This window comes from Rhinatrema bivittatum, chromosome 4 (genome assembly GCF_901001135.1).
Source record: "Rhinatrema bivittatum chromosome 4, aRhiBiv1.1, whole genome shotgun sequence".
Classification (NCBI taxonomy): domain Eukaryota; kingdom Metazoa; phylum Chordata; class Amphibia; order Gymnophiona; family Rhinatrematidae; genus Rhinatrema; species Rhinatrema bivittatum.
The window spans coordinates 342,094,751-342,121,113 of NC_042618.1; the positions used below are offsets into that span (position 1 = coordinate 342,094,751).

Genomic DNA, 26,363 nt, shown 5'->3' on the forward strand with positions numbered 1-26,363 from the left:
CTGAGCCTTCCCGAGGAAGAGTCTACCCACTTTCTCTGACTGAGACAAAAGCCATGTCAGAATATATACAGGAAAATTTGGCTAAAGGCTTCATTTGGCTTTCCAAGTCTCCCACTGGAAGAGGGTTCTTTTTTGTGGGAAAAAAGGACAGCTCCCTCCGGCCGTGCATAGATTACTACGACTTAAATGAAATTACACAGAAGGATCGCTACCCCCTGCCAATAATTTCTGAACTGTTTGACAGGCTCCAGGGGGCCAAGATATTTACCAAATTGGACCTCAATTTGATCAGGATACGCCAGGGCGATGAATGGAAAGCCGCATTTAACACCCGCGATGGCCATTTGGAATATCTGGTCATGGCTTTTGGCCTCTGCAACGCTCCAGCGGTGTTCCAGAATATTATGAACGAAATCTTCAGAGACATGCTCTACAGTTGTGTCGTGGTCTATTTGGACGACATTCTGGTATTCTCACAAGACCTCCAGAGCCATCGCCGGGACGTCACCAACGTCCTGCAACGCTTAAGGGATAGCCAGTTATACGCCAAGCTGGAAAAATGCTCTTTTCACAAAGAGTCCGTCCCTTTCCTGGGCTATGTGGTCTCTAGCCAGGGGTTTCAGATGGATCCACAGAAGACTAAGAGCATCCGGGACTGGCCCCAACCAATGGGCCTTAAGGCACTCCGAAGAATCCTGGGCTTTATTAATTACAGGTCGTTCATCAATCACTATTCGACACTAACCGTCCCACTCAGCTATGACACGTAAGGGAGCCAATCCTTCCCAGTGGTCACCCGAAGCCGTTTCCGCCTTTCGGGAGCTTAAGGAGGCATTCCTACAGGAGCCATGCCTACATCATCCTGACCCCTGACAACTCTTCATCGTCAAAGTAGATACTTCTGACATAGGAGTTGGTGCAGTACTCAGCCAGCATTCTATTAATCATACCTTGCACCCGTGCTCGTTCTTCTCCCGACGCTTCTCTCCGGCTGAGCGTAATTACGGAATCGGGGACAAAGAGTTGCTGGCGATCAAGTTAGCCTTTGAGGAATGGCGCCCCTGGCTCAAGGGAGCACAACACCAAATAACAGTGTACCCATTCCACCGACCCTGTGTCTCTGGGCCTGTGAGTCCTCCTCTCTGGCACCCCCCGCTCCGCAGGTAGTGCCTCTATCTCTTTAAAGACTCTAGACTGATACTGTGTCTGACATCACTGAGACCTCGCCTCCCGACGGTGAGGCTCACGGGGCTCCTCCCTGTGGGCGGTACCATCTCTCACCTCGGCCCAGGGCCCACATATTAAAAAATCCTAACAGCGGGGGGAGAAGGCATGTACCTTCACTGCCGGGCTCGGCTTCCTGCACCCTCTTGCCTTTCAGCTGGGTTTTTTTTTTATAGTTAAGTCCATGCTGGAAAAAGAAAACCAGCTACTAGATGAAGGCACTCATCTGAGGGAGAAACCACTGAAATCAACTCAGGAAATCTTGGATGAGGGAGGGACTGTAAGGTATCACCACAGGAGAGCGGGGCAATAAACTGTATCCTTCATTCTCCTTCTATTAAACTTCAATGCAATCCCCAGTAGGGAGATGGACGCCCACCATCTGCTGAAGATAGAGAATATTGGTAAGCTGATGTCAGTGCAGGGGTATATATACCGTGACATCAGCTTTGCTCCTTCTCTAACTGCTAGTAGAGGTGCATAACCCACTGGTTCTGGATTCACCTGTCTAAATGCTAAGAAAATGGCAGATTGGATGGACCTTGAGTTAAGACTGTAAGCTCCACAGAAAAGGAACTGTCTTTTTTGTGTATCTGTCTAGTAACACTATAGAAATGATAAATAGCAAACTGCTATTAGGATATCCTTGGATCTGCTGATATGTCCTGAAAAACTGGATCAGATACTAAACATAAGAGTTATTTAGGGGACATAGGGTGATTCCATAAACCTACTTTTCTTCTTTCAGAAACTAAATTAAAAAGGAGAGGGCCTGTGAGAAAGGGTTAGTAGAGGAGAAGGGAAGGGAGCTTAAGGCTTAGGAGAAAAGTTGTAAGGAAGACTTGAGGATGAGTTTTATTGGGGAAACTGTCACCATTTGAAAGTTTAGTGACGATTGATGAGAGACATTTTTAAGGTAAATGAGGGGCTCACTTTAATTTTCAGTATTGCATTATACTTTTTTTGTAGAAAATGGCAAAGTTTATCTCTACATGAAGGACATTGGTTCTGGTACTTTATTTGGATGCGAATTGTACACAGTTTTTTTTGCCCAGAAATGTGGTGGAAGTTCTTCCTGTTTGAAGGTTTTACATTATAGAGTCATGCTCCGTAAACAATATTAATCTCGGTTGGTTACACAGAAACACTATTCTTTTTTTAATTTGAGCTACCTATATATGCGAAAACAAACTCCACTTGCTCTGTCTGAAACATCTCGTTTCTCTTTTGCTCCCTGGGAGCCTCTCTTTGCTGTCTCAGCCTTTCTCAGAGCACCTACATTTAACTCTTCTCCTTCCTTACAGAATGTTGTCTTCCTTCGGTCTCATCCCTTCCCTCAGAGCATCTCCTTTTCCCTCTCTCAGCTCTTTTTCTCACCGGCTCTCCTCTCTCATTTCTTCTATCAGAGCATCTCCTTTTTAGTCTTGTCCCTTCTCAGAGGGTCTTTCTGCCTCAGCCCTTTTTCTCATACGATCTCGTCCTCTCCTCTCCACCAGTTTTTCCTGTGCAGCGTTTCCCGCCTGTTTGGTGTCGCTGTCTCGCGCGGCTAGAGCAACTCTCGCGAGAGTTCGGGCGGCGACTCTGGGGGCGTCAATATGGCGGAGGCGGAAGGGGAGAGCCTGGAGTCCTGGCTGAGTGAGTAACCCGGCACATTAGTGCCCGCCTGCACAGGGGGAAAAAGAAGGAAGGAAACGGGCGGATGAGAGAAGGGCGAAAAAGGAACGGGGCGGGCTGGGCACTGGAGCCCTTCGGCTGTGGAAGTGCAAAAGAGTAGGAGATGTTGCTGCTTGCACCGTTATCCGGATAGAGGGCGGCAATGCTAAGCCCCTTTCTCATCCCCGATGTAAGAGGAACATCGAAAGGACTCCTGCCACCCAGCCACCACCGCTTGCCTCATCCCTATTGCTGCCCAAGGAGGCACCATGACCTCGCTTTCCCCTTTAAAAAAAATCTTAAGACTCGCTGCAAAAGGATAACTCTGCAGTCTTGAAATTAATGCTCTTTCCATCCCCTTCGGGTGGGGTCCCGCCAGGATGTGAACCTGGCCGGAGACCGATCCTTCAGGTCAGTCCTTCCTTACCGCCTTACTTATAGGCCTGCCTTCTTAATAGGGAACGAAGAAGCGCGGCTTTGAGGTAGTAATTAAAGAAAAAAATACAATAACCGTACAAAAAAAATAAAATTAAAAGAACTAGCCCCAAATGACCCGGAGTCAGGTGGGGTAGGTGTAGTTGGGGGCAGTGGAAAGTACCCGACAGGTGCAGTGGAGGAGGTCTTCCAGTGCTTATAGTAACTGCAGAAAATTCTGGGATGAGAGCCTTGAAACTGTAAACACCCAAAATACTTGTGAAAAATCACAAGTTTTTTTTCTAAGACGTTGCTCACTCTGTCCTTACTCTCGGTCCTTAGGGAGGGATCTGTTGGTATTTCCTAGTGCTCTCTCTGGAGTGTGTTCCTGGCCCCATCTTCTGTACACCTGTGCCCCTGCTCTATGGTTCCAGGGAAGCTATCCCCATGCTTTTGTGCTATCTCTTTCTGTCCTCTATGATCATTTTCTTTAGAGGATCCCTAGCCTTATTCTCACCCTCAGAGATCCAGGGAAAAGATCCCTGGTGATTACATGGTAGGGGAGCTTGCATGCTGTGTTTATTATTTATTTACATATATTTATATTCCTCAATTCATTACCAAAATTTTTGAAGCAGGTCAGAACATAATCTTATAATCTTGTAATTAATAATAAACATACATTTAAATGCATCACAAATTCCATAGCATTAATTAAAAACAATATTAAAAAGAGAGGTTTTAAATTTTTTCCTAAAACTTCAATAATCAGAAACCTGTCATATCTCTAAAGGAATAGAATTCCATAATACTGGTGCTGTCTGAGAAAAGGTACGATGTAAGGTTTCCTGCAGGTGCACCTCTTTATCCCCAGTGATGATTAATAACTGTTAATAGATTGCAGAGCTGTTCATCTGTCATTTTTATAGTGGCTGCTGCTGTAACAGCTCCTATGTAGACCTTTATACAGTGACTTGTAAAAGTATTCAACCCCCTAAAAAAAGTCAGCTTTGTGTGGATTACAGATGACAGTGGTACAGATTTTTCCAGATAGTACGTTTATTGCAAACCAGTATGCTCGTAAAGTAAAATTTCAAAATCACAATTATTTCTCTGCATTTTTCATAAAATTTAAAACTGAAAAATGCTGCTTGCATAAATATTCAGCCTCTTCAGACAAGTACTTGGTAGAACCACTTTTTTTTTTTTTGTCTCATCTGACCACAAAACCTTACACCTATTTTAGCTGGGTCGCTTTGATGCTTTCTGGCAAACTCCAGACATGCTTTGACATGATTTTTCTTCAGTAATGTCTTCTTTCTAGCCACCCTCCCATGCAGGCCAGTTGTATGCAGAGCTCTTGATATGGTTGATTAGTGCACCTCCACTCCAATCTCAGCTTCTGAACTCTGTAGCTCCTTCAAAGTGATTGTTTGCCTCTCTGTGGCTTCCCTCACAAGACTCTTTGCTCTGAGTTTCGAGGGATGGCTTTGTTTAGGCAGTATCTGGATGGTATGATGCAGCTTCCATTTCCTCACAATTGATCCAACAGTGCTCACTTGAATATTATTTTGTAGTCTCTTCCTATCTTGTGCATGTCTATAACTTTATTTTTAATTTGTTTAGCATGCTCCTTGGTCTTCATTTTCATTGCTTTCTTTCAGATTTACAGTCTGACCAAAGATACTGGAAGTAGGGGTCTTTTATCAAGAAAAGCTGACCTTTTTATAATGATTCATAGGTAGAGGCCAATTGTTAGGGCAGTATCTTTTTTTATCTGCTTAAACTCAGAGCTTCCACAGCACAGGAGTTGCATTTTTCTGTTTTCAATTTTATTTTACAAAAAATGCAGAGAAATAATGAATTGTGACTTTGAAAATTTACTTTAAGAGCATACTGGTTTACAATAAACATACTGTCTGGAACAATCTGTGTGTCATTTGTAATCCACACATCTGTTGACTTTTCAGGGGGTTGAATACTTTTGCAAACCACTGTATTTGTTGGGATTTTTTTTTTACCTATGTTACTTTTATTCTTAAATGCTAGGAATCATTTAGAAAGCAATGAAGAATGGAATGCCTCTATAGATAAATGGTGTGGCCTTGAGTCCTGTGTGCAATTCTGGTTACCCTATTGCCAAAAAGGATATAGTGGCGTTAGAAAAGGTACAAAGAAGGGCAACAAAAAGTTAATAGGTGAACAGCTCCCCTAAGAAGAAAGGCTAAACAGGTTAGGGCTCTTCAGCTTGGAAAAGAGATGACTGAGAAGGGATATGGTTGAGATCTACAAAATTATGAGTGGAGTACATCAGGTAAATGAGGAATAACTACCTATTTTCCCCATAGATAAGCAGCATGAATTAGCCATGTTGTATAGGGTACGTCGTCCATGCCACTAGGTGGCGGAGCTCTCAAAGCCTATTACAGACTTTTAGCTAGGTACTCCCTCCCTGCTATATCCTGGCAGGATCACCTCAGGTATCTCAGTCTGTTTTCTTTTCCGCGCAATGGTGTGTGCAGAGCTCTCTATTCTCCACATTAATAAATAATTTCCTTCAGCAACCTGCCCTTCAGAGATACTTAACACATTTCTGGACACTCCCTCCCCATCCAGGATGATTTCTCTCGGCTAACCTCCTCTGTTAACCCCCCGGTTTACCGGGCAGGCACCGAGTGGAGGTCGGGGGAGGGGATAGAAGATTACATTTCTATCAGATTCGACTGACAGCCTGCCCTCAAGAGATAGTATAAACATCTCTGGGCAACCCTCTCTCTCCTGGACCAACGATGACTCAATTAACCTCCTCAGTTAACCCCTCGATTCACCAGGTAGGCACTGAGTGGAGGTCGGGAGAGCTTCGCAGCTGTCGACCAGGGGCTGGGACATTGTTAACTTGTTAACCAGCCTCCTCACATTAAGGGTGCCAAGTCCGGCATGTCTTTTTAAAACATACGGGCCAAGCGAAATAAATAAAATTCCCGCCAGAGTCGATACAACCGCCGGAGTGCTGAGACATCGCCGCAGGCGCATCAACGCTGATGCATCAAAACCGGCGCACCGATGCGTCATAGAAATGAGCACATCGACGCTGGCGCATTGAAGAGGCCGCTGAAGCTTCGGTGCATTGGCACATCAATGCGCCCGCCGGTACATCGAAACGACCGCAAGCACTGGGCGCATTGATGCTGTCGCAAGCACACCAAAGCGCCGCCCTAGTGCATCAATGCGTCCACCGGCGCATTTAAAGGGCACCCCTGCACCAGAGCGCCTAACCATCAACCTAGGCTCCGGAGTGCCCAAACATAGATCCAGACATCAGCGCCGCCACATCGACGTGACAGCTGTCACCCGGGCGCATCAACGCTGTCCTCGAAGGTACATCCAACCGACCACCGGTGTCCAGATGTATCGATGCGGCCGCAGGTGCCCAAACACATCGGCATGACCTCTGGCCCCCCGGCTAATCGGCGCATCCGCCGACACACTTAAGGGGTAACCCCGCGCATATGCGTGGACACCGATCCATCCATGTGACTGCTGGCCGTTCGGGCAACCGTCGCTGCGTAGGCCCATCCATTCAGCCACTAGATAGCACGCGCGCCCCGGTGCGCAGGCCCATCCATGTGGCCACTGACCAGTAAGCCTATCCATAACACATGACAGAGCAAGATCATACCTGCAGGACAGCAGGAAGGCCGAACTGGGTGCGCAGACCGACACTCACGCCCGTCCACGAATCTGCCTACCCTTGGCGCAGCTGCGATTTCGTGCAGGCCAACAAACCTCCAACACTACATGTTGCAAGACTCATGTATCCAAAAAAAAAAAAAATTCAATCCACTGGGACACTACCTTCAAACGGTATGCCCATCACAAAAAATTTTTTTTTTTTTACAATTTATGGTCTTTTAGACCACCAGCCTCAACAACTGCCCATGTACTGCCCTGAGGATCTTTACGAAATACCTTGTGGTAGTGGCAGTTCATCTCCTTCACCAGGGAATATGTCTTCCCATACCTGGACAATTAGCTTATCACAGTGAACTCAAGGGACGAAGTGCTACATTCTCTGAGCTGAACTATACATCTGCTACAGCTCTTAGGTTTTATGATTGAGAATTCAAGCATGGAGCCTACTTGGAGCCTCACATTCATTGGGGCTTGCATAAACTCAGTACAGAAAAGAACATTTCTAACTCTGTCACTCAGTCGCATCCTGCTCTCTTCTTCTCGTTCATCTACAAGATGACTCTTAGTGGTTCTTGGTCACATGGCAGTGGCCATTCATGTGCTCCTGCTGACCTGTCTTCACATCTGCTATCTCCAATGGGATCAGCTAACTTAACCACTGTTTCTCCAATCATCACAGCGACTATGAAACGAGAGTTGCAATAGTGGTTATACCACAAATTTTCAAAGGAGGAGCCCCTTTTTGATTACTCTCCAGTGAAGTAGTTCTGGCGACAGATCCCTCCACCAAAGAGGGGACATATGGAACCTTTCAACACAAGGCCTCTGGATGCTTCAAGAGAGCCACTGTCAAATCAGTCTTCTGCAGTTAAGAGCAATCAGATATGCTCTATCAGCCTTTGAGAAACTTCTTCAGGGGAAGAGCATTGTGATTCAAATCGATAACCAGGCCACCATGTGTGGCAGTGATCAAAAACCAAACAGAATGTTGGGTATTATTAGGCAAGGAATGGAGACTAAAACGGCAAATGTCATAATATCTCTGTATCGCTCTATAGTGAGGCTGCACTTGAAGTACTCTACAGTTCTGTTCACTGCATCTCAAAAAAAATAAAAATATATATAGTTGCATTGAAAAAGGTATAGAGAAGGGTGACCAAAATGATAAAGGGGATGGAACAGCTCCCCTATGAGGAAAGACTAAAGAGGTAGGGGCAATTCAGCTTGGAGAAGAGATGGCTGAGGCAGGCTATGATAGAGGTCTATAAAATCATGAGTGGAATAGAATGGGTAAATGTAAATCAGTTGTTTACTCTTTCGAAAAATACAAAGACTAGGGGGTCATTCCATGATGTTAGTAAGTAGCACATTCAAAACTAATCGGAGAAAATTATTTTTCACCGAATGCACAATTAAGCTCTAGAATTCATTACCGGAGGATGTGGTTAAGGCACTTGGTATAGCTGGGTTTAAAAAAGGTTTGGACAAGTTCCAGGTGGAGAAGTCAATAAACTATTAACTATATAGACTTAAGGAATATCCACTACTTATTACTGCACGATAGCAGCATGGGTTCTGCTTACTGTTTGGGATCTTACCAGGTACTTGTGACCAGGATTGGCTACTGTTGGAAACAAGATATTGATTTTAATGGACCCTCGGTCTGATCCAGTATGGCAAATTCTTATGTTCTTAAGCAGAGAAGAATGGGATCATGGCTTCTCTGTCAAGAGGACCTACAAATCTGGTATTTAAAACAAATCGAACTTCTCTTCAGGCCACTATCTGTCGTGCATCTCCAACACGTTGGCAGATTGACTCAGCAGAGTGTTTCAACCACACGAGTGGTCTCTACAGCAATCAGTGGCTGACAAACTCTTTAGTTGATGGGAATCTACTGTCATTGGACCTGTTCACATCACAGCAGAACACAAAACTAAATCAGCTTTTCTCAGTTCTACCAAATGATTACAGGTTGGTTCAAGATGCTTTCCTCCTGAACTGGGGACAGAGGCTTATGTACACTTTTCCACTGTTACTACTTATTGCCGGAACAGTACAGAAAGTTCTTCAGCAATGTGCTTGTCTCATAGCCCCAGTGTGGCCCTGGTAGTTATGGTATACATATCTAGTACAACTTTCCCATACATTTGGGAACAGACTCTGCGCTGTTGATGCAGAAAGATGGGACATTGTACCATCCTAACCTTTTGGGCCTCAATCTCAAAACTTGGATGTTGAGTGCTCAGAGATCAAGGATCTTCACTTACCTACAGAAATTGTGGACATACTTGTCTCCTCTAGGAAACCTTCCACTAGAAGGAATTGTGCCTTCAAATGGCACAGGTACTCCAAATGGTGTCAAAATGCTTTGGACCTATTTTTTTGCAAGTCTAAGCATCTGCTTAAATATGTGCTCCACCTTTCTGACTTAGGCCTTGCCATCTCTTTTTTACAGGTGCACCTCAGGCTATAGTGGTTTACCATACTCAAGTGGATAGTAAACCGATCTCTACTCATCCGATGATATCTCGCTTCATGAAAGGCCTATGGCATGTCTAACTCTTGGTCCAACTAATGAAGCCTTCTACTGAATCATTAGAGCATGCTTCTCTAAAATACTTGACATGGAAGCAGGGCTGTTTTGCCCTTATGCACATGGGATCTAGGAAAGAAGGTAGGTAATGCGAATGATATGAAAAGCTGAAACTACTGTTGGGAGAAATTTCAGATGAGTAAGGAGAACCACCCTGTTGTGGAAGAACTGCATGTATGGTGGATAGTGAACAAGAGCTTGGAGTTAACTGAGTCTAGTGGTTGAAGTCACTGCAATGAGAAACACTACCATACTCTGGACTGCAAAAGGACCTTAGTATATTACAAGAAACAAACTCAGCCACAAAGGAAAACTTCCAAACTGTGTATCTCATATGATCCCAACCAACTAAGAATAGCGGTTGCCAAGTGTACCTTGTCTAATTGGCTGGTTGAATGTATTACTTGCTGCTACATCTTAGCAGGATGGTGAAGGCTTATCAAGTGAGAGCCATGACTGCTTCTGTTGCGCATCTTCAAGAAGTACCTATTGAAAATATCTGAAAAGCTGTAATCTCGTCTTCCATTCGTACTTTTATGTCACACTACTGTCTTGTTAACATCTCAAACACCGACAGTAAATTTGGACAAGCAGTTTTGCAAAATCTGGTCTTTCAGTAGTCCACTCTCCCTGGTGAAGGCTGGGTTGATTACTAAGTAAATGCTCTGCTGTAACCTTCAGCTTGGGACTCCTCACATGTAATGGTTAATTCAGCCTGCTTATCGATGGAAAAAGTAAGTTTGTCTACCGTAAACTGTGCTTTCCATAGATAGGATGAATTAGCCATGGTATACGCACTGCCTCCCTGGACTACATAGCTGGATTAGCTCTGGTATGGACTGAGGAGACTCATGAGGCAATGCCCGCGCAAGAGCTCCTGCACATGCTCAGTAGAGCAGCTTTAGTAGAGCATCCTTTAGTATCAATGTTCATGGTGATGTCAATCAGTGCCACTGATTGACATCACCAATGTTTACAGTAAGCAAATTTGCTATTCTATGGCTTGGGATTAGGCATTTTTCTGTTTTGTTTTTTATTAATATTATAATTTGTATTGTTTTAAATGTGGCGATTTTTTATTGTGATTTATTGATGTTATGATAGTTTTACCCCAGCCACCAGAACTGTTGGCTGGATTATGTCATTGTTCTGGGCCACATGGCAGTGGGTTCATGTAGTACCACTAATGCACCTTGACATGCGACTCCAACAATGAGGCCTCCACCTCCACTCCCAATGGACCCAGTTAACTCAGTCTTTGATGACCTCAGTGAATATCTTGCAGAAAATTAAGCAAGAGCTTTGCTGGTGGCTAGACTTCTAATCTTACAAGAGAGGGCACCACTTCTATTTTCTCACTAGGTTACATTAATGGCAGATACCTCAACTAAGATATGGGGAACCCACACATGTCCCTTCCAAACCCAAGGAATTTGATCGTTAGTTGAAAGGCAGTTTCAGATCAATGTTCTAGAACTGCAAGCAAACATGCCTTAATGACTTTCTTGCATCTCCTTGAGGGGAAGAGCATTCTATTTCAAACCAACAATCAAGTAGTCATGTTCTGTGTCAACAAACAAGGAGGCACAGGGTCATGAACTTTCTGCCAAGAAGTGATAAAGATATGGGAATGGGCATGCAATTATCAAGCTGCTCTTCAAGTAACTTAACACCTCAGCAGGGTATTTCATCTGCACGAATGGTCCTTGCAACAGTCAACAGCTGGCAGACTAGAAACATCTCTCCATCAACCTCTTCTCATCAGTTGTAAAACAGATATGTGGAAAGATTTTTTTCTGTTCTTCCCAGCGAACTCTGATCTGTTCAGGATGCTTTTCTCCTTAACCTGACTGCAAGCTAGGATGATACAAAAGTGCTCAAAAGACCATGCCTGATTGATTCTTATTGCATCAGCATGGCCCAGGCAAGTGTGTACCCGGTATACCTAGTGCAGCTGTCAGATTCCTCTCCGAGCCAATCCATACTTGTTAACTCAAGAAGAGTGATGTGTATATCATCCGAACCTTCCTCCTCTCAACTTGACAGCCTGCATGTTGATCATCTCATTTTCCTGATCTGGAAACGTAGAGGACATAATAGTTTCCAGAAAGCCATCAACTAGGAGAGCTTATGGCTTTAAGTAGAAATGATTCTTTATTGGATGTAAACAATTTAAATTTAATAAAGATGTAAATTAAAAAAAAAAGAAAAAAGAAATGATTCTCATATTGGGCCTGTTCGCATTCGAGCCATAAGAGCTCGAATGCGAACAGGCCCTTTTCTATAATCTCTTACAAGTTAGCCCTGTTATTTGCCCTGTTATTTGTAACCTCTTGTTCGATGTAATTTCCAACTTTGGTTCTATGTAAACCGACGTGATATGTACCAGTACATGAACATCGGTATATAAAAGCCTTTAAATAAATAAATAAATAAATAAATAAATAAATAAATTCAGTACTATTTTGCTTCTTCAGGACTCAGTGCCTTGTTAGTGAGAGTACATCTCAGTGCTGTAGCAGCCTACCATATTCAGACTGAGGGTAGGCCAATCTCCACTCATCCTTTAGTATCAATGTTCATGAAAGACTTACGGCATACTAAACTACCAGTTGTCAAATCACTTGTTCCATGGGACCTTAACGTGGTTCTGCAACAACTTATGAAGCTACCTTTTGAACCATTGGAGCCAGCTTCTGTCAGATTTCTCACATGGAAAGTATTATTTCTTGTTCAATTACATCAGCCAGAAGTCAGTGAGCTTCTTAGATACGATTTTTCCACATCACCCAACTTTTCTAGCAAAGGTGGTCTCAACTTTCCGTATTAATCAGGCTATTGTGTTACCTGCATTCTTTATAAGGCAGCATTCACATGAAGGCCCTTCATTCCTTAGAGCATTGTCTTACTACAGAAAAAGACCTCTGCCATATCATTAGGCCTCATGACTATTCTTCTCTTATGATCCTAGCCAACTGGACATAGCAGTTGCCAAATGAGCATTGTCCAGTTGGCTAACAGATTGTATTGCACATTCTTATGCCTTAACAGATCTTCAGATTACAGATTCTATCAAGGCTCATCAGGTGAGAGCCATGGTTATATCGGTGGCTCATCTCGGAATAGTACTTATTGAAGACAATTGCAAAACTCTAACTTGGTCATTAGTGCACAGCTTCACACCCCATTACTATCTGGACAATTTATCAAAATAACAGTAAATTTCTTCAAGCAGATTTGCATAATCTGTTCACTCTGTAATCTGCTATCTATGGTGGGGTCTGTGTTGTTTATTCATTAAATGTTCCACTGTAACCCTCACCTTGGACCTCCCCATGTGTCGTGGCTAATTTAGCCCTGCTTATCAACAGAGAAAACAAGTTTGCCTACCGTAAACGGTGTTCTCTATAGTTAGCACAATGAATTAGCCATGTTAAATATCCACCCACCTTCCTGGAGAGTCGACTATCTAGGTAGACTTTACTCTAAAATCGACTGAGGGACTCATGAGGCAATGCCCACCTTGGAACTCCCACACGTGCTCAGTACAGGAAAAGCTGTATGAGAGAGGAGTCTATTCAGCGCTGTCAAACGATGTAATTCACATGTCATGGCTAATTCATCCTGTTGTCTATGGAGAATATCATTTACAGTAAGCAAACTTGCTGTTCCACGCCCTGATCTCCTTGGCCATATGGTATGTTACAAATAATTTGAATAAATTAAATCCAGTCTTCTCTTTTTTCCCTCACTTGGAAAAGGAGAGATTATTATCTTTCCTTTGGATGGATGTCACCTTAAGATAAGTTTTAAATAGGCAACATAATATTTTGTGTAGTGTTTTTCATGCATTATGGTCAGAGCTGGAAAATTTCCAGGTGCTTGAAATTAGGGGCCTGGCACCCAATGGAAGAAACGAGCAGGGCCTGGAACAGAAAGAGGAATTTACAGCAGCTAGCAGGAACAGGGAGAGAAAGTCATGGTAGTTACTGATGGCAGTACCCTCTTGCTGGGCTGTAGTGAAGAAGTATACCGGGAAAAAGCTGGGAGGAAGAATATCTGGAGGGAGAGGAAGAAACTGGGAGGGGCATGAGGTTGAGGGCGAAAGAGCCCTGGTGAGAGGAGAAAGGGGGAAGGCGAGTACCTGGAGGAAAGGGAGAGCAAAAAAAAAAAAAAAAATCAAAACACAAAATAAAGAACAAAATAATCAAAAGGAAAAAAACAGCAAAACAAAACGAAATTTCCCTGCATCCTAAAAATTTTTTGCTGGTTCCTAAGTTTTCTAAATTTTTCAACACCTGATAGTGGAAATTGGTACATAATTGGTATTGGTGCCTGTATGTCCAAACGTTTGGTTATGCTACAGAGCCATTTTTGCGTCCAAAGAGAGGCTTTAATTTGAGAAGATGAGAATCTAATACTTAACTCTAGTGTTACTCTCTAACAGCACAAAAAATAAAGTTAAAAGTAAGAATGGTATTAGAAATCTGAAACATGCAAGAAATGTACACAAAGCCAAGAAAAGGAGTTAAAGTAATTGTTAGACATGTTCACCTATCTTTCGGGTCTATCCTGTAAAGTGCGGCCGCGTTTACCCTGCTCCTAAGCCGCTTTTTACTCACTTTCCGGCCGCGTTAGCCCTTCCTGCGATCCCGAATCCCCTTTAACCTACTCCTACCGCGTCCTAAATTCCCCGGGCAACCCCTTCCGCACGCGGCATGTATATTGCATGCAAACGAGCGAATTAGCTATTCCCTAGCATCCCGTAACCCGCGCCCCGACTATCGCTAGTTTTCCCTGCCGTTTTGTCGCGCGTTTAACCTGCAAACTTACCGCCTACCCTGACCCCTGCGGTAGAGGCAGGGGTCAGGGTAGGTGGCAAGCTTTCCCCCAGCCCCCGCTCACCTGCCCCGGCCGCGATCATGGGTGCCGGTCTCCGTGGCAGCCCCAGTCCTCTCCCCTGCTCCCGAAGCCAAAAAAAAAAAGCGAAAAAAACATTGCAGCCCCCCTCCGATGTCCGGACTGGGGCTGCCACGGAGACTGCAACGGCGAAGCAAAAAAAAAACCAAAAGCAATTTTGGTTTTTTTTTTCCAAAAGCGACAATTTTGGATTTTTCCCAAAAGCGACTTACTTTTTTGGATCTGTCAAGATCCCAAAAGTAAGTCGCTTTTGGATGCCTGCACAACTTACTTTTTTGCAGCCATCAGCAGGAACACGATCGTAGCTCCTCCCGACGAAGACGAAGATGGCCGCCTGCACGGGGGAAAGCGTGCAATTGGCCGCTGAAGACGTGACGTCATGATGTTTGGCGCCACGGGATGTGACGCCACGTCTTGAGCGGCCAATTGTACGCTTTCCCCCGTGCAGGCGGCCATCTTCGTCTTCGTCGGGAGGAGCTACGATCGTGTTCCTGCTGATGGCTGCAAAAGTAAGTTGTGCAGGCGTCCAAAAGCGACTTACTTTTGGGATCTTGACAGATCCCAAAAGTAAGTCGCTTTTGGAAAAAAACCAAAATTGTCGCTTTTGGAAAAAAAAAACCAAAATTGCTTTTGGTTTTTTTTTTGCTTCGCCGCTGTCAGTGTCTCCCCTCCTCCCGGAGCAAGGCTGCTTTTCGCGCCCTGCTCCGGGAGTAGGGGAGACACTGACAGCGGCGAAGCAAAAAAAAAAAAAGCGAAAAAACCAAAAGCAAGAAGTAAGTCGCTTCGCTGCTTCCCTCCTCCCGGAGCAAGGCTGCTTTTCGCGCCCTGCTCCGGGAGGAGGGAAGAGTGAAGCGGCGAAGCGACTTACTTTTTGCTTTTGGTTTTTTCGCTTTTTTTTTTGCTTCGCCGCTGTCATTTCTTCTCCCTGGTATCTGTCATTTCAAATGACAGATACCAGCGTGGCGTGAAGCCTTAGGCCCGCGCACCCAGGATACTGTATAGGCGCTCTATCCAGTAAAATGGGTTGCGCGGGCCTAAGGCTTCACGGACGCGGTTTACATTTAAATAAAATTAGTGTTCAGGATCGAGCGGTAGGTGAGCTGCACTGTGCGTGCGGCAACCGCGGCTCTTCCTACCGCTCGGTACTGGATAGACCTGTTTGAGAGACTTTTTTAACCCACAGTTTTATAATCATATGAGATCCCAATTTTAAAAAAATGCAGGTACCTCACAAGTGAGCAGGAGTGCCCCAAAATTGTCAAAATTACATAAAGATTAGGAAGCATCCAAAAGAGAAATGTCTTCTGTGACCACAAGAAAACTTCAAAAGCTGATAACGAAATTCATTCAGATGGCTTATAGCAGCTGACACAAGTTTGCATTTCAACACATCGTGCCTGCTTCAGAGTCATTCTGAAGAAAGGGAAGAATTTGTTTAGTCCCGGTAAAACTCTAAATCTTCACTGTAATAAAACTTGGTACGTCTGAAACTAGACATCAGTGCTCTGACCTATAATATCCTCTCTGTAAACCAGAACATTAATAAAACAACATGTCCTTAGCTTGGGGAGTGGTCCTGGGGGACTCAAAGAAAAACAAGGATATACTTAAAGGTGTACTGAATCTACCTATATATTCATTATCATTGTAGAGTAAATGTTTTAATATAGTATTCTTTTGAATTTTTTTTTAAAGGCTCATAATCACTTATTGTAAAGCAGAGTACTGGCCAATTACATTTCTCTGATGACAAACAGGGCTGAATTAGCTTGAGACGTGGGTGGTGTCATCCAGTGTTACTGAACGTACCCTGCTCTTTTAGCTTATAGAGCTTTTGCTTTACTGATCATGTGTGGGATTTCCTGTGTGGGTGCTTTCTCATGAGCTCCTGAATCTTTTTTCATCCAGGCTCCTACATGGACATGTTTCCTTTCTCTCTTATCTAAGATTTTGTATTTCTTATTTTTCCTTCTCAGGCTCACTTTGAGTTGCCTTGGCTTTCTTGGTAGCCCCTTAACAGCACTTTTCAGTACTACAAAAAAAAAATAGTTAGATCTTCTCATGTCTGGCTCCATGAAGACCATACCCACTGGCTTCAAAGACTGTGTGTGTGGCAGGAAGATGTTCATAATCGATAGCTACAATATCAGTTATCAGTGTCTGAGGCCAGACCACGACACAGCTTATTGTTGTGGCCGGATGTCTCAGAGAGCTAGGGCCTGAAAGATGGGGGATTTTTTCAGGTCGGTGAAAAGCCAGAATCATTCCTCCTCTCTGCGTGGGGCCTCCTTATGCTCCTTGAGCAAAGCTTCACTTACTTCCTGTCATCTCGAGTGCCATATCTCGATCTAGGCTTCTTGAGCAAGGAAATCGCCTGGAGATGCCTGATCCAATATGTTCTTATCCTAGTGTGTAGACAGATGGACTCAGGACCAGTGGGATTATGCTCCCCTGCCAGCAGATGGAGACGGAGCAAGCTGACGTCACAGTATATATAGTCCTGCAGTGACCCCAGTTTGCTTGTATTCTCTGTCTCCAGCAAATGGTGGCTGTGCATCTCCCTATGGAGATTGCTTCAAGTTTTTTGGAAGGAGAAATTTGAAAACAAAATTAAGGAAAGGAAAGCCCTGCTCTCCTATGGTGATACCAAAAGGTTCTCCCCCTCAGTTGAGAATTCCTGAGGAGATTTCTGTGGTCCCTCAGAGGTGTGTCTTGGTCCGGTAGCTGGGTTTCCTGGCCAGGACTTAGCTGCTAGTTCAGCTGAAATGCAGTGGTTGCAGGAGGCCAAATGTGGCGGAGACGGCAGATGCCCTCTCCTCCTGCAACTGGAGATCGTCTCTGTACTCAGTTGGTAAGCACTGAGCTCAGGTAAGGTTTAAAAAAAAATAGAGAAGTTTTACCTTTGAAACAGAGACAGAGGGATTTTCAGGACTTACTCTGGTCTCCGTGCTCGGTGTGCCGTCCCAACGTTCCTTCCCAATGTTCCTTCCCGCTCCCATTGGGGGTTGGGGAAATGGGCAGCCTGGCGGGTTGAGCGGCCCTGCAGTTAGACTTTTTTTCTTGCATGTCATGTGGTAGGCCACAGCAGCATTTTTTTGTGCGCTCCTGTGCATGCTCTGCTACCCTCTACAGGCCGTCGGTGTGCGCAGTGCATTCGGATTTCAGCACGCCTTTTATGCACACAAGTTTTAAACTGTTCACAGACTTAGCTTGGTGCACAAGTTGTGCGTGCACCTTGCCGCGCTTCCTTCTGCGGTGCTTTTTTTTAGTGTGCATAGCTTTTTTGAGCGTGAGCCGTTCAGTCGCACGTTTACCTGTGCGATGGCTCCGGTAAACTAAAAGTCTAAGCTTCTTCCTATTTGTGTTGCCTGTCAAATTATGACTTCTCAGCCTGACCTGGCTTCTAACCTGTGTCAGCGCTGCTCAGGCGCTCAGGGAGAGTTGTCTTCCTCGGATTTTGCTAAGCCTGGTTCCTCCCATTCTGATGATGGGTTGGTCACGGCCTTGATTGGAGGAATGCCGGACCTTGGTCCTCCCTTGACTGGCGATTCCATGAGCAAGGGCAGTTCTGTGGGACTAGCCTCAGTTACTTCTGGGCTTGGTCTGGATCCGGCAGCTTTTTCTTGGGTGGAATTTTTTCAAGGCTTACAAGCTTTTCTTCAGGCGCAGTCTTCCGCTTCACCCATTCCTGTCCAGTTGGATCCTCAGCTGGTGGCTTCCAGTCCTATGATTAAGCATTGGATCTCGCCTCAGCTCTCTGCAGGTGTTCCTAACGGGAATCCGGATGGCATTGATGATGAGGTTGTTCCTGATTCCCTGGAAAATGAGGAAATTCTTCCAGGAATGGATATTTCCAGGAATGGAAATATCAAACCATGTTGCGGTTCTTTCACAGAGATGAACTGCGGCCCTGATTTCCCAGACTTTGAAACAGCTGGGGGTGTCTGGTTTGGACGCCATGTTGGAGCCAAGGAAGAATCCCATTTTGGTTTCCTTACGTAAAGCCTCTTGTTTTTTCCCCGTGATGGATGCGATTCAGGAATTGTTTGCTCTGGAATGGGATGCCCCAGAGGCAAATTTCAAAAGGGGTCAGACTTTGTAAGGCCTGTACCCCCTGGATCCGGCTGTGAGAGAATGTTTGCGTTTTCCCAAAGTGGATGTACCGGTATATGCTGTCTGTAAGTGGACGACTATCCCCGAAGAGGGAGGAGCGGCCTTGAAGGATGTACAACATAGGAAGATTGAGGCTATTCTTAAGCGAGCCTTTCAGGCAGTGGCAATGACTTTACAGATTGCTTCCTGTTGCAGCCTAGTGGATCGATCTTGTCTGTTTCTCTCTCAGGAGGTTGATGAGTCTGGAGGGAATTGCAGAGCGGTTATGGAGCTTGCTGCCACCTTTTTACCAGATGCAGGCTGTGATTTGGTCTGTACCTCGGCCAAAGGTGTGGCTTCGATGATAGCGGCCAGGCGTCAGCTCTGGTTGCGAAATTGGTCACCTGACGCAGCCTCCAAAGCTAATCTTACCAAGATGCTCTTTAAAGGCTTTCTCTTGTTTGGGAGTGAGTTGGAGAAACTGGCCAGTAAGTGGGGCGAATCTCCGGTTCCTCAGTTGCTGGAAGATAAGAAGCAGTTACAGCACCCCTTGGCTATGAGGGGGTCGTCTCCAGGGTTCCAAGTGGTTTCATCCCTACAGAGGGTTGACTTTTTAGCGGACTTGGCCTTTTGGTAAGTCTGTCCTTTCATCCCCAACAGCCCGAGAGAGAAGCGGGCTCGGTGGCAGAACTTTCTGAGCTTCCCAATGAAGGTTTGCCGACCCACCTTTGGGAACAAGAGCTAGGGGGACGTCTCTTTCTCTTTTATCAGAGATGGGTCCAAGAGGTGATTCGAGAAGAAAATGCGCTAAAATTTCACAGTATTCTTCGGGACGTGTTCATGATGTCTCCTTGCCACTTCCCGCAGAAGAAGCAGGCAGTGGAGGTCACGCTTCAAAGGCTCCTCAGGCTGAGGACTGTAGTTCCGGTGCCTACATCTCAAAAAAGTATGGTGCGATATTCCATTAATTTTGTTGTGCCCAAGAAGGAGGGCTTTTTTCGTCTCATCCTGGATCTCAAGAGGGTCACCTGTCATTTGAAGGTGACTCATTTTCGCATGGAAACCTTACGCTCTGTGATAATGGCGGTGTAGTCGGGGGAATTCCTGACCTCCCTGGATCTGTCAGAGGCTTACCTTCATATTTCCATCCGCTTGGAGCACCAATGCTTTCTATGCTTTGCGGTGTTGGGGCGCCATTATCAGTTTCGCTCCCAGAACATTTTCCAAGGTTATGGTTGTCATAGTGGTGGCCTTGCGAAGAGAAGTGATCCTGGTGCTCCCATATTTGGACGACTGGCTGATTCAAGCCATGTCTCAGGAAGAGAGCCAGCTGGTGACACACAAAGTGATCTCCTTACTGCAGGAGCTCGGTTGAGTGGTGAACCTGACTAAGAGCAATCTTCAGTCATCCCAGTCATTGGAGTATCTGGGGTCTGGTTCAACATGGGGCAGGACAGAGTTTTCTTACTGGAAGGTCGGATTCAGAAATTGATGACTCAAGTGCATCAGTTGATGAACACCATACGTCCGATGGTATGGTCCTACCTACAGGTGCTCGGCTTGATGGTGGCAACCCTGGAAGTGGTGCCATGGGCGAGGGCGCATATGTTGTTGTCTCGTTGAAACCTGCAATCTCAGGACTATGTGGTTCAGCTTCGTTTGCCGATGGAAATTTGTTCCCACCTCCAATTGTGGTTGCAGGAGGATCATCTGAGAAAGGGAGTTCCCTTGTCCTTTCTGTTTTGTTAACCATTCCCTTCTTAATAATTCCTATCATTCTGTTTGCTTTTTTGACTGCTGCAACACACTGAGCTCATCAAGTGAGAGCAGTGGCTACCTCAGTGACTCATCTGTGAACTGTGCAGATCAAAGACATTTGCAAAGCTGCAACTTGGTTGTCAGCTCATACCTTCATGTCCCATTATTGTCTGGACAGTCTTTCAAGAAGTGACAGTAACTTTGGACAAGCAGTTTTGAATAGCCTGTTCATTAACCAGTGGTTCTCGACCTTTTTTCTGTTGAGATACACCTGATAGATTAAGTTGCCAGAGCCTCATGTGCATTGGGAACTGAATTCATTTGGAGCTGGGATCTTCATTGAACCAGAACCTTTCCTGCTAAAGTTAAGTCCATTTGGTTGTTATCTGTTGTTATCTGTGCTTAGAAGTAGGGCATATATCTGCCAAAACTAGTGCACTGTCTTTTAAAAATAAAAAAAGCACAACTGAAATAGATATTTGGGAGGGCTGTAGTCTGCTTTTAACTGTTTCACACCCTCCCACCCCTAGGTTTGTGTTTCTTATATAACCTGCCTAGATTCATAAATGGCAACAAGGTAAATTAGTATTTCCATAATTGCTATTCGTCAAATGTCAAAACTTACCAAAATGAGGATTATCCAATGTAACTGCTGTGGAGCCTTTATTCTGAGGGAAAGCATCTGGAAACTTAGAGCTTGCCCAATTTGTGCACAACTCTCTTCCTTGAAAAAGGAGCTGAATGAGGTTAAAGCTCAATTAGCTTCAATTACAAGAATCACACCCACATTGCATTACTCAGAAAATAATTCCCCAACATCACAGAAAAACCAGAAGTCAAGAAAAAGAGATTCATTAGGCTCAGGTAGGACCCAGTGTCACCCATTCGTGACAGATGGACAGCCAACAGGTACACCCTCCCACTCAAACAGGTCATTAAGAAATTATTTAAAATCCAAGAATACAGTGGGCTCTGGTAGAATTAGACCTGTGACGAGGAGACACACAATGTACCAAATGCAAAAAGAACAAAAAGCCTTCTCTATATTAAAAACTGAAGAAGTTCTTGAGAAAAACATTGAAGTGTTACCAGAAAAGAGAAAACAAACACAATACATGCAGAATTTCAAGATCCATAACCGAAAGAAAAATCTAATTGAGATGGATAACTCTGTCAACAGTGGCACAACTGCAAAAGGAAATAGTGAAGTGAATAACAAATCTCAAATAAAATCTCATAAGGAGTCCAGGAAAAGCAATAACCTTAAAGAGAGTACCTGGAAGGCTATGACCACAAATGCTCATAGTTTGGGAAATAAAATCCCAGATCTGCAGGCCCTAATGGCTGAGGCAGAACTGGACATTGTTGCTGTCACAGAGACATGGTTCACAGAATCTCATGATTGGGATACAACAATACCAGGCTATAACTTGTTAAGGAAGGACAGAGAGGATAGAAAAGGGGGAGGTGTGGCTCTTTATGTCAGAAACAACATCCAAGCATCTGAGCTGCAAGGAAGTTGGGGCAAGGAAGAAGCAATATGGGTCGACCCAAAAAAAGATGACGGAGCATCCATTTATATTGGAGTGGTTTACAGGCCTCCAAACCAAAAGGAAGAGCTGGACAGAGATCTGGTTGAAGACATCCATAAGATAGGTAAGAAGGGAGAAGTGGTGATCGTGGGTGACTTTAATATGCCAGATGTAGACTGGAAAATCCCATCTGCAGAAACTAAAAATAGTAGAGCAATAGTGGATGCCATGCAAGTATCTTTGTTCAAACAAATGGTATTGGAACCCACGAGAGAAGGAACTATACTCGACTTAGTGCTCACTAATGGAGATAATGTCTCCGATGTCCAGGTGGGCACCCACCTCAGCACCAGTGATCATCAAATGGTATGGTTTAATATCACTAAAAGAATAGGGAAAAGAACCACAAAGACCCGAGTTTTACAGTTCAAAAACACAGACTTTGAGGAAATGGGAAAGTACCTGGAGGAAGAACTAAAAGGATGGGAGAACGAGAGAGATGTGGAGCAGCAGTGGACCAATCTAAAACGAGCAATCACCAAGGCAACTACTCTACATGTTAGAAATGTAAAGAAAAGCAAAAGAAAATTGAAACCTATCTGGTTCTCAAAGGAGGTGGCTGACAAAATTAAAGCTAAAAGAAAACAGCATTCAAGAAATATAAAAGATCCCAAAGGGAGAAACACAAAGAGGGAATATTTGATTCAACTGAGGGAGACAAAGAAATTAATCAAGTTGGCAAAAAGTCAAGCGGAAGAGAGGATTGCCAAGGAGATAAAAAATGGTGACAAAACATTTTTCAGATACATCAGCGAAAAGAGAAAGGTCCAAAGTGGTATAGTGAAATTGAAAGGTGGTAATGATCAATGTGTGGAGAGAGACGAAGAAATGGCAGAAATATTAAACGAATACTTCAGCTCTGTGTTCACTAAAGAAGACCCTGGAGAAGGACCATCTCTACACAACAAGAAACTGGAGGGAAGTGGAATAGATGAAAATCCTTTTACAGTAGAAAATGTGTGGGAAGAGCTAAAGAACCTGAAAGTGGACAAAGCCATGGGGCCTGATGGGATTCATCCAAGGATATTGAGGGAGCTCAGAGATGTTCTGGCAGGTCCGCTGTGTGACCTGTTCAATAGATCCCTAGAAACAGGAGTGGTGCCGAGTGATTGGAGAAGAGCGGTGGTGGTCCCGCTTCACAAGAGTGGGAACAGGGAAGAGGCTGGCAACTACAGACCGGTTAGCCTCACTTCGGTGGTGGGAAAAGTAATGGAGTCACTGCTGAAAGAGAGAATAGTGAACTATCTACAGTCCGGAGAATTGATGGACCAGAGGCAACATGGATTCACCAGGGGAAGATCCTGTCAAACAAATCTGATTGACTTTTTTGACTGGGTAACCAAGGAATTGGATCAAGGAAGAGCACTCGATATCATATACTTGGATTTCAGCAAAGCTTTTGATACGGTTCCGCACAGGAGACTGGTGAATAAAACGAGAAGCTTAGGAGTGAGTGCCGAGGTGGTGACCTGGATTGCAAATTGGTTGACGGACAGAAGACAATGTGTGATGGTAAATGGAACCTTCTCTGAAGAGAGAGCGGTTTTAAGTGGTGTACCGCAAGGATCGGTGTTGGGACCGGTCCTGTTCAATATCTTTGTGAGCGACATTGCGGACGGGATAGAAGGTAAGGTTTGTCTTTTTGCGGATGACACTAAGATCTGCAACAGAGTGGACACGCCGGAAGGAGTGGAGAGAATGAGACGGGATCTAAGGAAACTGGAAGAGTGGTCGAAGATATGGCAGCTGAGATTCAATGCCAAGAAGTGCAAAGTCATGCATATGGGGAGTGGAAATCCGAATGAACTGTATTCAATGGGGGGGGAAAGGCTGATGTGCACGGAGCAGGAGAGGGACCTTGGGGTGATAGTGTCTAATGATATGAAGTCTGCGAAACAATACGACAAGGCGATAGCAAAAGCCAGAAGAATGCTGGACTGCATAGAGAGAGGAATATCGAGTAAGAAAAGGGAAGTGATTATTCCCTTGTACAGGTCCTTGGTGAGGCCTCACCTGGAGTACTGTGTTCAGTTCTGGAGACCGTATCTACAAAAAGACAAAGACAAGTTGGAAGCGGTACAGAGAAGGGCGACCAGGAAGGTGGAGGATCTTCATCGGATGACGTACGAGGAGAGATTGAAGAATCTAAATATGTACACCCTGGAGGAAAGGAGGAGCAGAGGTGATATGATACAGACTTTCAGATACTTGAAAGGTTTTAATGATCCAAAGGCAACGACAAACCTTTACCATAAGAAAAAAATCAGCAGAACCAGGGGTCACGATTTGAAGCTCCAGGGAGGAAGATTCAGAACCAATGTCAGGAAGTATTTCTTCACGGAGAGGGTGGTGGATTCCTGGAATGCCCTTCCGGAGGAAGTGGTGAAGACCAGAACTGTGAAGGACTTCAAAGGGGCGTGGGATAAACACTGTGGATCCATAAAGTCAAGAGGCCGCCAATGAAGAGTGGGTGACTCGCCAGAATGATGGCTATTGCCTGGAGACAATAACTTTATTCAATAAACATACACATGGTTACTGTGACTCCAACATCGCTCTAAGCTTCAACAGCAAGAGGAAATGTGGAAAAAAGGATTTGCACTCACAAAGACGGAAGTAGCTGGCTTGTTACGGCGGTTACTACCCCAAACCAAATAAGCCTGATACTTCACTTTCAATGCATATCCAGCATAGTTCTCTGCTTCAACGGCAGGGGAGAAGAAAAACTGATACTTCACACGTCCAGCAGAGCTCTCCGCTTCAACGGCAGGGGAGAAGAAAAAAAAGGGTTCGCACTCACAAAGCGGGGAGTAGCTGGCTTGTTACGGCGGTTACTACCCCAAACCAAATGTGCCTGATACTTCACTTTCGATGCATATCCAGCATAGCTCTCTGCTTCAACGGCAGGGGAGAAGAAAAACTGATACTTCACACATATCCAGCATAGCTCTCTGCTTCAACGGCAGGGGAAAAGAAAAACTGATACTTCACGCATATCCAGCATAGCTTCAACGGCAGGGGAGAAGAAAAAAGGATTCGCACTCACAAAGCGGGGAGTAGCTGGCTTGTTACGGCGGTTACTACCCCAAACCAAATGTGCCTGATACTTCACTTTCGATGCATATCCAGCATAGATCTCTGCTTCAACGGCAGGGGAGAAGAAAAACAACCAATAAGGACTGTATAACATAGTCTGGGAAAAAACAAATGAGCATGGGTGTAGCTTGCTTATTGCGGCGGTTACTACCCCTACTACCCCTAACTAATCAAGCTAGATATTTCACTTGGATGCAGCTCCATCACTGCTCTCTACATTAATGGTGGGGGAGGAAGGGAAATAGAACCAAGAGCTAAGAGAAACAGATAAGTATGAGAGAAAAAATGTGTGAAGCTTGCTGGGCAGACTGGATGGGCCGTTTGGTCTTCTTCTGCCGTCATTTCTATGTTTCTATGTTTCTATAGATGGTTTTTACATGTGGGACACACTGAACACATGACAATCACAAGGCTAAATATAAATGTACATTTTGCATCCACAGGAACCCCCCACCCAACCCTCAGCAATGGGTATAAAGCAAAACTACCATAAACGGGGGTACTTGCTAGACAGCAGGATGTATTTGCCGGCGTATAGGATGCAGTGGCGTATAAGATGCACCCCCTTTTTTATACATATTTTTAAGGAAAAAAATAATTTTCTATATAATTATTATAATTTTCTATATAATAATTGTAGTGTATGTTAAACTGACTTATAATCAGTTTATGGGGCACTACATCAACAGCATCCGGTGGGGGGGGGGGAGTGACGCGGTGGCTTCGGGGAGCGAGGGTGCGCCGCTCGATTGGCTGGTGCTGGGCAAAAGGGACTTGCCGAAGCGCGGCTTCCCCAATCAAAATCAACAGGAAGCCGCGCTTCGGCAAGCCCCTTTTGCCCAGCACCGGCCAATCAGGGAGCGATTCTGCAGGTCCTATGCACCGGTAATCACAATTAAGTGTCCGGTGGGGGGGGGGAGCGTCACGGTGGCGTCGGGGAACGATTCTGCAGGTCCTATGCGCCAGTAATCAAAATTACCGTACTAACAGCGTCCAGTGGGGGGGAGTGTCGCAGTGGCGTCGGGGAGCGAGGGCACTCGCCCGATTGGCCGGTGCTGGGCAAAAGGGTCTTGCCGAAGCATTGCTTCCCCAATTAAAATCAATAGCTGACGCCTTGAGGTCAGCTGCTCGGATATATGGTAGGAAAGAAGTTGGTGTAGGGTTGGGAGGTGAAAGAGGCAGGTTGGCTAGCTGTTACAAGACTTGCTAAATAAAAAAAAAAAAAAAAAGAGCAGTCATGTACAAATCACCTGCAAGGTCGTTTGCTTGGAATTTTTTCGGATCTTACCTGACATTGTGACATCCTTGACAAAACGTTATTTGGG

General features: G+C 44.8%; 2 protein-coding genes across 9 annotated transcripts in view; one reads left to right on the top strand and one right to left on the bottom strand.

Annotated features, from left to right (window-relative positions):
- Positions 1-2,730, bottom strand: part of MRPS7 (mitochondrial ribosomal protein S7) — an 85,985-nt gene extending 83,255 nt beyond the window's left edge. The window contains exon 1 of the mRNA XM_029600558.1: positions 2,602-2,730. Coding sequence (XP_029456418.1) covers positions 2,602-2,618 — 17 coding nt within the window. The 5' untranslated portion in view covers positions 2,619-2,730. The remainder of the gene's footprint in view (positions 1-2,601) is intronic.
- Positions 2,729-26,363, top strand: part of GGA3 (golgi associated, gamma adaptin ear containing, ARF binding protein 3) — a 238,775-nt gene continuing 215,140 nt past the window's right edge. For 5 of the 8 annotated variants that reach the window (XR_003856543.1, XM_029600548.1, XM_029600549.1 and 2 more), the window contains exon 1: positions 2,729-2,859. Coding sequence is in view for 4 of the 8 variants with exons in the window: in XM_029600548.1 (XP_029456408.1) it covers positions 2,820-2,859 (40 nt within the window). In the remaining 4 variants the exon portion in view is untranslated. The other 3 variants (XM_029600551.1, XM_029600552.1, XM_029600550.1) reach the window with 3 other exon arrangements.